The sequence below is a fragment of the Dendroctonus ponderosae genome, unplaced genomic scaffold, assembly GCF_020466585.1.
Source record: "Dendroctonus ponderosae isolate FM_Combo_2020 unplaced genomic scaffold, Dpon_F_20191213v2 Dpon_F_20191213_1, whole genome shotgun sequence".
NCBI classification, from domain to species: Eukaryota; Metazoa; Arthropoda; class Insecta; order Coleoptera; family Curculionidae; genus Dendroctonus; species Dendroctonus ponderosae.
Window position 1 is genome coordinate 50,807,093 of NW_026017110.1, and position 13,427 is coordinate 50,820,519.

At 42.1% G+C, this 13,427-nt stretch overlaps 1 protein-coding gene across 1 annotated transcript in view; it reads right to left on the reverse strand.

The window, feature by feature from the left end:
• LOC109538766 (fibrillin-2) overlaps window positions 1–3,077 on the reverse strand; it is a 22,423-nt gene extending 19,346 nt beyond the window's left edge. The window contains exons 1-2 of the mRNA XM_019906142.2: window positions 2,819–3,077; window positions 531–703 (exon numbers count right to left, since the gene is read on the reverse strand). Coding sequence (XP_019761701.2) covers window positions 531–691 — 161 coding nt within the window. The 5' untranslated portion in view covers window positions 692–703; window positions 2,819–3,077. The remainder of the gene's footprint in view (window positions 1–530; window positions 704–2,818) is intronic.
• Window positions 3,078–13,427: the final 10,350 nt, after the last annotated feature.

The window sequence follows — 13,427 nt, forward strand, 5'->3', positions numbered from 1 at the left end:
CATCAGAGACAGTAAAAAAATATTCTTAGGTGGGGTGACCGGTTTGAGGGCTTGTGGGACGACGAAAATTAATTGGCAGCAAACGAAAAAAGCTAAAGACTCGCCAGATTTCCAGTTAGAAATATTAGACGCCGTTCTATGTGGGTTGAAAATATCGCTTCATCGGGAATTTTTGAAAAGTTAACCAAACAAAGTGTTTGAAAAAGTTTCCTGTTTCAGGCCTGCTGGATCCATAATTGACAAAACCCGAGCGATTCATTACGCAAATCAATTCGGTTATCTGGTTTTTGAAAGCCTACACATCGGAACGCATTTATTGTTTCTTCATCTAACAGGAACCAATCCAGTTGGTATCAGTGCCAATCCCACGTTCAAGGTTAGCAGAATCGGATGGTGCGTGTGTAATTAATGTAATAATTTAGCCGAGTGGCTGCTGAAAGTCCCTAAAAGTCTTCGTCAATTAATAACGATTAGCGCGCATTGTTCCATTTGGAGAAAAAATGAAAAAATCATTCCCATTGATCACTTACCCTCCAGGCGATAATCCATTGGCGGATGACTGATGGTCTTGCTCGTCTCGAAAGTTTCTACTGTATCTCTTATTGTTGCTGTTGGGCTCGGCCACACTTAGGCTAATTAGATAAATTAGGATAAAACACGCAGTCCTAGCTCGCGGTCCGTTAGGGGGCATCTTTCCTCTGACCTATAAAACGGAAAAAATAAAGGTTAGTGAACCAGCATGTGGATGGTTTCGGTAAAATCAACAAAACAATTGCAAAAAGTTGCCGTTTAACTATCGATGACCCCAACTTGAGGACCCCCACAATTGCTAATGCGTATTAAATTGATTTGCCCCGCATATTATGTGGATAAACTGGATCTTTTGCCGTATCCCGGCGCTTCCTTCTAAGTGTCGTTAATTGAATAACTGCATGGCGTTAACAAATGTGCCACCAACAATTAATTGCTTAAGTAAATCATATGGGCATCAAGTGCCTTTTTCTCTTCCAGTGGGTGGTTGCGCGGGGAATCCGGCAAAAATAGGTAAAATCTCGAAGGCAAAAAATCACGATCGTATGCTCAATTGCATACCTAAGCACGGGATGGTGATGCAGGTCACGTTTGCGTTTTTTATTTTCAATTTTTTCGGAAATTTCGGCTTATCTCCCATTTTATCTCGAACAATGTCTTTCGAAACTGGGTCGTGTGAATTGCTGTGGGATGCCTATTTTTTACTGTCACGCGCTTTTAGGCTTCACCTAGTTCGGGCGCAAACATTCTCGGTAAATAGGCTGATCTGCAAATCTAGTTCAGCGATTATCTAATGCAAAGTGATGAGGAAAGTGAAAACTCAACATTGGAAATTTTTTTCCGAAAATCACGCAAGTGCGCCTTTGGCCTCTAAGCTTTGATCCAGGATTATTTTGTCTTTGAAAAAGGCCCGCACGATCTTTTTCGGAATCGGCCATGTTCTGAAATTTTTCAAAAATCACCCAGCCGCCAGCCTGAATTGAGTTTTGGGCTGGCAATAGGAAGCTTTCGCTTTAAAACTAGTGTCTAGAAGGTTTTCTAGCTGCTCTATTTTCATTGTGAAACATTATGGAAAATTTGCCTACAAAACCCCTTCGACTCAGGAAAAGTTGAAATTTGAAAATTCCTCAAAAATTTGCTAAATTAAATATGGATTTAATATTTTCTCTACATGTAGAAAAAAAAATCGCGCTTTTACATTAGCAGGCACAAATTCTTGTATTAAATCTAGTTTTGCTTTGAGGAGGTTTTAACCATGGGCCTGCCAAATCTGGCGAGTTTTACTGTAAAATTGCCAGAGATGCCTCATCAAACGGTAGCCCGAATTTGGTCTTGTCTATTTCTATTGAAAGGACTTTCCTCTTTGAGAGCAGCTTGTAGGAAATCTCCTAACTGATCTAATTCTCTGGTTAGAAGCCCTTGAGAGCAGGCCTGAAAGCCTGCCGAATTCTGGTCCAACCGATTTTTTTAAATTCACCAAAACTCATCAAAACAAGACAGAAGTTTGTTCTTTCCTCATCTACAGAGACGACTTTACAGGTTAAAACTTGAATATTGGAAATCCTCTAACTGGACTAGTGTTATTCGGGAATCGAGAAAGGAAACCTGCCGTACATAACGACCGTAGTAATAAACCCGTGAAATAAAAGTTTGAAAATTCGGCTAAACTTTTTCTGTTCTCTCTCTCTGAACTCTCTGAAAAATGTTCTCTTCATCGGGAGCGCATATTTTTGTCTTTAGAACCAGCAGATCAAGGGCGTCCTAACTGGCCTAGTTCTTATGCTAGACACTTTTGAAAATTTGCCCAAAAAACCCGCTCAACTGAGATCAAGAGATTCAGTGATATTGAAATGTGAACATTCGTTCAACTGAAGAACCAATTGATTTTGTGAAACCTGCAGAAATAAAAATTTCCTGAAAACAATCCGGAGACTTCGAAGCAGCTTCCGAACTGCTCCAGTTCGTCAGGTGCAGTTGGCACGGAAAACTTTAAAAAAATTGTCAAAAATCAGCCAAATTCATAGGAAATTCAAAAAAAGATGCACAAATAAAGCAAATACCCTTTTTGGAAGCCTGCTGGCGAAAAATGCTATAACTGGCCAGAATTTCGCTTAGCGAGAGCTTGAACACGACACTTATAAAAGTGCGCTCTTTTTGCTCCCGCTTAAGCTGCAAGAGCCAAATTGCGTTTTGGATTCCCAAAAAATTCATCTTAAAGGCACGATTTGGCGTGAATGTCTTTTGGGCTGATTCCCACCAGAAGCGCCGCAAAAAAATTAAAACTTACCAGTTTCTTCGGCGGCTGAGCGCGTTGGAAATGCACGCGCAAAAAAGTTATCTCACTTCAGCACGGCATGTTCTTCCGCAAGATAAGGACGAAAAAGGCGCGTGGGTGACGACAAACTCAAATATATCACACGCATCCAAAATAATAATAATAATAATAAACTGAGAGAAAACTTAGCGATCGGAGTCGTCAAGCCAAAGGCAACGTTCAGACTGGTCCAAACGCGACTCCTGAAACAAAACGGCTGATCTGATATCACAGCAGCCTTCACAGTTCTCTCATCTCATACAGTTCGGACTTTGCGGGACTTTGTTAATTCGACAGCGCATGTTTGGTCATCTCTACATCGGGCTCTTGATTAGGATTATGTACCTAAGTAGAAACTTATTGGCGTATTGGCGCACTTTCTAATTAGGCCGCTCATCACCTAACCTTTCGACAATCTCCTTCTTAATAGAAAACTTAGTAATACATATTAATGTGCTTTTTTTAATTTTTATCCAGTTAATCCAGTTTTGCAGAATCTAAAGAAAATATGCTTTAATTTGCAATTGCCAGACTAATAGAGCTTTTCAAAGTTCCACTGCCTAATTTTCTCGGGGTCTCCAAGTTAAAAAAATTAAATTTGCTGTGGAAAATGTACTGGACTTTGGGCTGAATGCGTGGAATAAGTGGCTACTAATTTAAAGCCGCTTAGAATTAGAGTTTTCGCTACCAAAGTGTATTCAAAATTGAACGGGTTATTTCGGAAAATCCTGCACCTAAATATCAGCAATTCAAATTTGCTTCTCGCGTGGAAAGTATCCGAAGTTCCTCACGCCCGTTCCACTGATTGAATTGGGTTCTCTATTCTCTATCCAATGATAGGAAACCGGCTTTTTGAGAAAAAAACAATAAAAAAACACGCAAAACTGACAGATTTTTTAAACTGATGTCTTTTTGTGGAAACTTCTATTCTTCTTCTTCTAGCGACGCTTTGATGGCTCAATCCAGGGGTGTAGAAATGAGCACTCTAGCTCAATCTGTTCCTGAGAAATGAGCAAACTGGTAGAATGGCGAAGGAAATGCAAAAGCCCGAGACAGTTTGTGGCATCTGTTGAAGCTTTCTGTTATCAGCGTGCGTAAAGTCGGGATTATTGACGCCACTACAAGTGACGATTGCTTGAAAATTGCACTCAATAAAAACTCAAAAGGTGGCTAAAATTTCGTTTCAAATCACACCTCCTCCATACAGGCTAGAATCTTGAAAAATTAAATGTGGCTGAGTGTTTAATAGAATTCACATTGAATAACACTCAGGCATTTTGCTGTACTTCCACTCATGGATTAATTGAAATAAGTGGGATTTTGTGCAAATCTGAGTCTTCCAAATGTTGACAATCAAACCTGATAGCATTGTGAATGCGCCGGAACCAGGTTGAAATTTCTTGACAATTTAATGCAGAATATACAAAATCAATCAACATCGAAGTTCAGCATCGTTCCCTGCCTGTAATTCCAATTCTGACCAATAAAGGACACCACGAGGACTGAACAGTTCTCTGCCATTAAGAGTTTGCAGGTCTGGATCAACCCAAAGCCCGGCCTCAGTAATTCACTGGCGGTATTAGGATGAGGACCAACTGGATTAAGCAGGCTGGCTGTTAATTCGGGCAATTGAGGGGAAACCTTCAGAGCTGGCTAAGCCCCAGGAATTTGCCTTAATTACTATTGTGTTTAGATGTATGCGGAGATCCACATGGCCTGGATAATCCGCAATTTGCCCTGTTTCATTAGTTTAACTGCAAGCAGTGGAAAGTAAGTGAGTAAATCACTGTGGGCTTTTTGTAAATGGGACGCTTAATAACACGTCAAACAATTAGAAGAGATAACACGCTCCCGATGCTCTTTGCCGGCCGGGATTAAATCTCCTGGACTTCCCACAGCTATTGCCGCTTTTCCGATAAGCCCCGAAATTAGTGGATTCCACCACCCCCTAATGCGAGCTGGTGCTGGACTATAAAGGTCTCAATTTCGCTGCATCTCCGGCTGCTCCTCTCGGAAAGAAGTTGAGGGCCCTTAACCCGACACGTGCCCTTACCGGCCCCCCAAATCCGAATTAAAACTGTATAAACACGGGGTTAAAGGGCCAAATTGCCGCCAGCTAAACATACAGCTTACACGCCAATCTCCATTTTCTTCCCCATTTGTGGGGTGCATTTTCCAACATCGCACGATCCCTGGTTCAAACATTTGTTGTTCTATTCGAACTCCCCATTGCCATTAGATTAAGTTGGTGCCTCGAGCGGCCCCCAAATAGTCGGTAAAATATTAAGACGAGCCAAGTTTGATGCCGCTCTAACTGGTTAATCGCCTTATATTAGTTGAAGCCCTCGGGTATTTGCCTAAATAGCGGTTCGATGTTGCTCCAGAGTCTTCGACTCGAATCGGGCGCATTGATGATTTATTAGGCCCCCAATGGCTTGATTGACTCGAGCTGAAAGCAGGCGAAACGTTGTAATGTTAATGGCACCAAAGCCCACACATGCAAAGCAGGTTTATCGGCCGGCGCAAATAAAAACAAACTTCAATTATATAAAATAATTATACGTTTCGAGAGGAGCGGCTCGCTGTTTTATTTAATCTCCGCGTATGTTTCGATCCGGACTGATAAGGCCGCCTGGACGGGGCTCTGTGTAGATAAATCAAACCACTGTATACTTAAGTTAATACGTTCAGATGAAAAGGTTGCTGCAGCATTTGTTTCAAATGAAAAATAAATTTTCCATTTGGCCCGCTAAAGGTCATTAACAGCTCAATTCCGAGTTGGTTGCAACCCATTTACATACAATGGACGCCCTCCTTGAATAGCTTAGCAATGATATGGATAATTATTGTTTTTGGCAATTGAATCAACAAGACGATTGTTTGGGAGGGGCTGATATTTCCAGTGTTGTCTCGTTTCGTCACTAGCTACTCAAAATGATGAAGAGTTCAGGATTGAATTGAAAATCTAAAGAATAATTCATCCAGAATGCCATACTTGTGCACAAAGGGGTTTTTCTAAGAGGTCCACTCGCCTAAATTGTGTAGGGTTTCAACTAGCTCAAGCCTTTGAAGCTGGAGGAACACTGCGGATTGAAATGTCATTTTTCGGAAAGTTTCCCAGAGTTGGTGTTTCTTTCCTTTTTCAGATTTTTTCTGCTGAAATTGCAAGTTGCAAAGTTTTTCATTTTTTCCAGCAGATTTGATATTTCGTGGCACTTTTGGAAAGTTTCTGGATCTAAATGGAATGCGTGGATTTGAGCACAATTTCCCCTGAAAGTTGCCAGTACAGTCAGCTGCACCTGCTGAAACTTTCAACCAGTTCATCCTGTCTGAACATATGGGAAAGATTTCGGTTCCAATGCGGAGCATAAAGTCCCTCAACATTCCGAACTCCTGACCACAAAGTCGCATAACCCGCTCGACAAATGTCAGCGCGCAATCAACGAATTTATGGGCTAATCGCATTAAAAAGTCTTTGAACTTCATGCCGGATGGGCATTTTAATTAAAACTAACGAAAGTGCCAATTGGACCGATACCTTTGAGGATTTAAACCGGACGCAATGATAAATTTATTTGGCGATTAATTAAAAGCCCATTTTCCGTTGATTTGCCGCAATGATTGCGATGTCAAATAAATAATAACCAATCAAAGCCAGCAATAATTCGCATTTGAGGCTGGATGTACTTTTTGTGCACAAGTTGGCGTCCTCAATTGCGTATTCCGGACGCGTTCGCCTTTTGTGCCGGCTCTGGTTTCTCCGCTTTTTCTGCCAAAGTTTCCTCACATTTATCTATCTATTGACACAAGATACGTCGCTTTTTTTCAATACTCCGACATGCGATATTCGGTTGTTTGTCACACAACAAACAAACGCCACAAAGGGGCGCAGTGCTTCTCGTTTCGATACTCGTTATTATTTATGTGCCTGGCTGGAAAGTCTGCAGAACTTCATTAGTCCACCTTGTTCTTTCCCAATTGATTTAATGGAAAGGACAGCCTGTGGGCTTAGTCTTGATTGGTCAATAGGGAATTCGGCTTCTAAAGGTCAACCATTTAATTTTCCATTAAGAAGCATTATTTATTTAAGACCTTAGATGTAAAGGGAGTGTAATTGGATTTTGCTTAGCGGATCAATTAAAGGAATTGATATTGATTTTTTCCAAGGCTTCTTCTTCAGTTCATGTGAGTCTTTGATTTTGAAGGCTTTTCGATATTATCTTGATGGTTCATGTTGTATCTGAATCAGTCACCCAAATGAAGAAAACAGGAGCAAAAGACCGGGTTCTGAGACTTTTAAATCCTGGGGATTTTCAGGACTTTCAAGGCGGTTTAATTCCGTGGTAATAATTTGGCTCGAAGTGACTTCGAATTTAATCGGCCGACGATCTAAGACATGATTTTGTCCACCGTTGCTCACCCTGGGCGACGCCAAGAAATAGTTCTTGGCGCTAATTTATATTTTAATTAGCGCTGCAACGTGCCTGCGAATGTTTCAGTCTCTTGCTCTAATTGGCCCTTTCATCTATGTAAATGTGGGGGGCCGATGCCCCCCTAAATCCTCTCAAGTTGTAGTAGAAACTGTCCAACATACACCCGGTGATTGAAAAAAGAAATACTTTTTCATAAGTGGACCTTTAACAAATGCGCCCGTATTGTTTCAGCAGCTGTTTGGGTGGAAGCGTAATAAATCATTTTTTATTCGCAATTAAATCTTCAAGTGTATGTTTGTCTATACACGCAGCGAGGCAGCAACAAATGAACCATTTGTACGGAATGACAAATTGCCGGGAACGCGTCCATTTTTGTAACCGTCGCTCGACGATTATTATTAATACGATTTTGTAATTAGTTTTCGGGTTGGCTGTGGAACGAAATGCTGCGAGTGGAATCGGGCCGAAAGAGTGTCCACGGACTATTGACCGGGCGACATTGCGAATTGTGTTTGCTGAAATCCTGCCGGATTACCCCGAGTCGTTTTTCCTTTAGAGGGAGATTTTTCATTGTCAATCGAATTTCCCGGGTAATACGTTTTGTGGGCAAAGCCCCGCGCCGAGTGCAAATCCTACAGGAACATCATATCTTACAGGGGAAACGAAATTTCCATCATTTTCACGACGCGAATGCATTAGGAGGTTGTTTTGCTCGCGCCCGAAAAAATGGATTACATTGTCGCGTGAAGGCATGCGAACGACAACCACTGTTCGCTCTCTTTTTCCTCCCCCCGTGGAGATTTGTTTTGCATTCGACGTCTGTCAACGGAAATGCGACTAAACAATATTCGCCCGTAATCCGATTGCCAGCCCGCGTTCATAACCATCTAATTTCTTTTGATGCGCTCAAAGAGTTGGATTCGGCCCCCTTTTTGGGGCCTCCGCCCTCGTCCACAGTTTTGTTATTATTGCATTTGCTCAAATTTCGTTCGCCGCCACTCCAACCCGTCTGTTCGTCCATTGTATCTGAGGGACAGCGCCTAATCAAATCACATCCTTCTCCATTATATAGATAGGGTTATGCATAGTTTTTTTCTATCCAGATCAACCACAAGTTGCGCGTTTTTTCACATTAAGACTAACGGTTTTTCAATTCTCCATCCAACGATGCCAAAACGAATTATGTGGCTCAAATGGTTCTCAAGAAACTTGGATAAAAGAAGTATCATGTTTGAGTCGATTTCGCAACTAAAAAAAGGCGCAAATCTAAAACTTGTTGCTATCAAGACTCAAAAAATTGAGAGGACTGCCAACATTTGCTAATCTATGGTTCTCTCCATGCCATGTAAAAACGCGCGTTTTTGCTCATTTTGTTTTCGTGAAATGAGCAAAACCGGAATGAAAACCATGAAATGTTGGCATAATCTTGCACCTAAGTGTCTGATCAGCACTGGATCTAGGGAAGGGCTACGGGTCTATAGCCCCGGGCCTCAATATGTCCGGGGCCTCGGTCAGATCTAGTGTAAAATCACATAAAAATATGGGAAGTCCAATTGCACTAGCGACCTTTTTTTTAAAGAAAAGAGCGTCTGCCGGGATTGTAGCCTCGGGCCTTACCACAGGTTAATCCGGCCCTGTGTCTGATATTCAAATTTCGCATTCTGGGTCAAAACTACTCGCATTTCCTCTCTCATGTTGTCATGACTGAATCGAATTTTCAATTTTCTATCCAACGATGCCAAGTCTGTGGCTCAAATGAGGCTTGAAAAACTTCGAAAAAAGCAACGTTATCTTTGAGTCGATTTTTCACCTAAAAAATAAGCAAATCTTAAACTTCTTGAAATCAAGACTTTTTGAGGAAACTACCAACATTTCGTTATCGATGGTTCACTTTCTAAAAAGGCGATTTAGTGCTCTCTAGAATGATGTAAAAATTAGCGCTTTTGCTCATTTGTCTTCCGAGAAATAAGCGAAAACGGAATGAAAAACATGAAATTTTGGCATAATCTTGCACCTATGTGTCTGATATTCAAATTTCGCATTCTGGGTCAAAACTACTCAATATTCCTCACTCATGTTGTTATGACTGAATCGAATGAAAAATTATTTGCATTAACCTACAACCCTAACCGAGTTTGCCGCTTAGAAACGCAGCAAATCCAAAAACCTGCAGATCGCAGCAAATGAAGTCTAGATCCAGGACAGCATGCAGCAAACCGCCAGCTAATCCCACGAATAGATCCATAAACATTCGTAGCTGCATAATCCGGACCCAAATTTGAAAACGATTTTATCGGGGCCCCCAGTGCATCGCCTGGGGGTCATTAGCGCAGCATTCTCGCATAAAAAGAGGGTTGATAGCGGCCTAACGACCATATTATGGCCACGTATCTGCACGCGTCCAGAGGGTGGGAGATAATGAAAAAGCTGGAGCCATTCTACGAGGTATGGGTGATGTTCGCTCCCGAAGCTCCGTTTCCAGCGACATTGTGACAACGTGACCCAGTTCTGGAAGGACAAAACGCACCTAAGTGAGTGATCGTTTCGCAATTGTTATCGTAACTTCATCCACGTGGCGTGCGGTCACCAGAGGTGTTAAACGCCCCTTCGATAACTAGACCTACACGCAATCTACTGGCAAGACTCACTGCCCAGATTCCCGAAGGAAAAAAAGCGATCGAAACTCCCACGGGATTGGTGTTAATTGTGGCGTAATGCATCTCAATATCAAGTCGGCTGGCTGTTTCAAACAGCTGCACTTATGCCATTCCGATCGTAATTGGCGATCGTAGGACGCGGCGCAATGGAATTATGCAAGACGACAGGCCGGGTCTTTAGCATAATGAGCCTGAAACAACTTAATTTCATGTTTGGCTCAGTCCCCATCTCGACATCGACACTTTTACCAAGATCAAACGCCTGAGTGAAGTCGATGTTTTCGGGGATTTAATTTACTTGAAGGCTGGTTTAGAATGCACCCATGCTCTAATCTGGGTCGCTTTTAGATCAAACCGATCCGACACCGAAATGATCGAAGGACTGACATAATCATTGCGGAAATACCAATTGCTCGATATAATCAAAAGCTGTTTTAGGGAGTGCTGACGATTATTTGTCGCACGCAGGTTTCACTTTCAGATCGCTGTGGGTGATTCTAGCGAATTTGTTCCATTCGGGCCGTGGATCTCCATCAGCAAACCGAAAATCGGTTTCAGGAGAACGGCCCAGCTGATGCAAATCGCTCCAATTTAGCCAGTCAATACGATCCAAGTCCGGACTGGCTGACGGTCATCAGAAAAAAAACCAATCAGTACCTACACACCTGTCGATATCATGGCGGCCTTGCGCAACTTTGGAATTGAACGTAAACGAAAAAAACCAATTTATTTAGAAGCGAGACTGCTCAGGGTTGTGCAATACCAACGAAAACCTCAGACTCACCGCCTAATGAGTAATGCATGAGCGATGATTGGAATAAACGTCAACTAGTCACGAGTTATGAGAGGCGGATCGTTTTGACCAACGAGGATGTCGTGTAATAAATCCGAGGATACCAAGTCTGGAGTGCCGGCCGACAATCAGGCAGGGCCCTTTGTTGGGTAAGTTTTTTGCGCGCAAATTCCATATTCTCGTCAGTCTTGAACGTAAATTGATACACTTCGTAAAAATATAATTTTCCCGGGTTTCTCTCGCCTTTTTCCCGGAAACATTTCGCTACTTCCCAGAGAGGCCACACCGTCGGAATTTCAATGAGGCGATAATAATTGCGTATCTATGAGGCTGCAAGGGGCTGCTTTATTGCCCTATGTTGTGAGAACGCTCTGTATACGAATATGTGAGAATGCTCAAAGGATGTGGACTCTGTCCAGCTTTAGAGCAGCTGAAAGCGACTAATTTATCTGCACATTGAGCAATAATTGAGAACTGGAGTTGATTAGTATATTGGGCTCTAATAGCGGCAGAATAAGAACCTCTAGAGGAGAAGAACCGCCTGTCACAGGCAAAAATAGCTCAGCAATTCACGCAAAGTGGTTGGACACATTGCATAAAAACTCGAACAGGTTTCAACTCCATTGACCCAGTAAAAGCGGGGCCATTGGCCAGATCGATAATTAATCGATACGGCAAATTGAATAAACTTGTCACCATTGATTGCTTTCCCATAAATCGCTCGCCACTCTTTGGCCAGCCAATTAAACGAATGGGAACCTCGTTTAATTGTTCTGCGAAACAAGTGACCTGGTTGCGTCTTTGCCCACATAGTGGAAGGATTTGCTCAATCTTTCCCCAGCCCAAAACAGCAAAAACATCCAAAGGGCAAAAACTACCCCACATCCGACCTTAACATCAGCTAATTGTGGTTTAGAGTCGCCTCTTAATTAGTTTTGCCGATATAGAGGGTTGGAACGATAAAGCCGGGCAGTGGCGGGTTTAAAGCATTTTCAGCATCACATATGTTGGCAAAGAGGCAGCGCTGGCGAGTGAAAGTTTGCCAGTTTCCAGCTTTTTTCAATGCCGAATTAATTCAGCATAATCCGTTTGCAATCGGCATCGTCGGATTAGGATCGAAATTTATGAAGACTCCTCGCCAATAACTTAGTGGTAAACGTAAAGATGATAGTCGACGGCTCAGACACATAAATTGCCGTCAAATGTGTACGTGTGTCGGGTTTAAGTCTTTTTGCGATGACCGGAGCTGCTGAGCTTACAGGGTGCGATCAACATCAAACAGCGAACAACAGTTGAAAGTGCCCAAAACCTCAATCGCTCTCAATGTCGATGGCAAACTAATAACGCATTTAAAGGGGGGTTTTGCAGAATTGATCCGAACGGTGAAACAATGAGCGTCCCCACTAATATGATGTACACACGCATCGGCATCCAGAATAAATATCCAGAGGACAGTTTAACCTATTATATGAGGTATTAGCATGATTGGACAAAGAGCGCTCGGCACAACAAACAACTAATAAACGATTAAATAACAGGGCGCAATTAATGGATAGACTGTCCATAACTCGAACGGACATTTACATGTCATTGCTTGCACAGAGAGGGACTAAGCAGGCTGCAATTTGCCGCCCCCCGGCTGGAAATATGACAGCTTCTAAAGTCCAATGGATCCAAGTCAGGCCACCAGCCTGGCTTAGGCTCGGGTCCAAATCATACCATGTCGGCAAAAATCAGGATTTCTGTGAATTTAATGGAATATTCATGGGTTATAGGTTCAAGTAAGTGTGTTCCATCGACTGTTAAAGTTTCAAGTTGCTACTTGCGTCGGGCTAGAAGTAAGGATTTTTTGTAGAAGATGGCGCAGTTGTATCAAAAAGTTCTTTTGGTCCCGTTAATTTTCAAATGCGCAAAAAAATCAAGTTTTTGTGCGACTTCACTGACATTATCAGTGATTAAAAGTTCAAGTTTTTTCTATAGACTGTCGCAGTTTTAAGTTGCTACTTGCCCTGTAGTGCAAGTTGGGATTTTTGGAAGCAGATGGTGCAGTTCTGTGGAAAAGTTTATTTTGGACCCAATATTTTTCAAGTCGACAAAAATCAGGTTTTTGTGTGGTTTCAATTAAATATTCAGCAAGTACGGGCTGATGTGTCGTTCATCGACTGTCAAAGTTTAAAGTTGCTATTTTCTCTGTGTTGGAAGTTGAGAATTTTTTGAGCAAATGGTGCAGTTGCGTGGAAAAGTTCATTTTGGACCCGATATTTTGCAAGTTGGCAAAAATCACGATTTCACTGAAATACTCAGATGGTACAGGTTCAAGTATCATTTAACGACTAAACAAGTTTCAAGTGGCTAGTTGCGAATTTTTTGAGCAGATGATGCAGTTGCATGAACACGTTCATTTTGAATCCGATATTTCCCAATTCGGCGCCAATTTGCGAGTTCACTGAAATATGCAAGAGTTAGAGGTTCAAGTGTCTCCTATCGACTGCTCGACTCAGTTTCCAGTCGCTACTTACAGAGTAAGGCATTTTTGTAGCAGATGGTGCAGTTTCATGAAAAAGTTCCTGTTGGTCCCGATGCATTGGGACAAGGCAAGGAACAATACTTTTGTGCAAAAATGTTTTGCCTGCACGCAGTTCGGCCCTGCCAATGGAATTTGCATAACCTAACTGAAACACACGATTGATATCGCATAT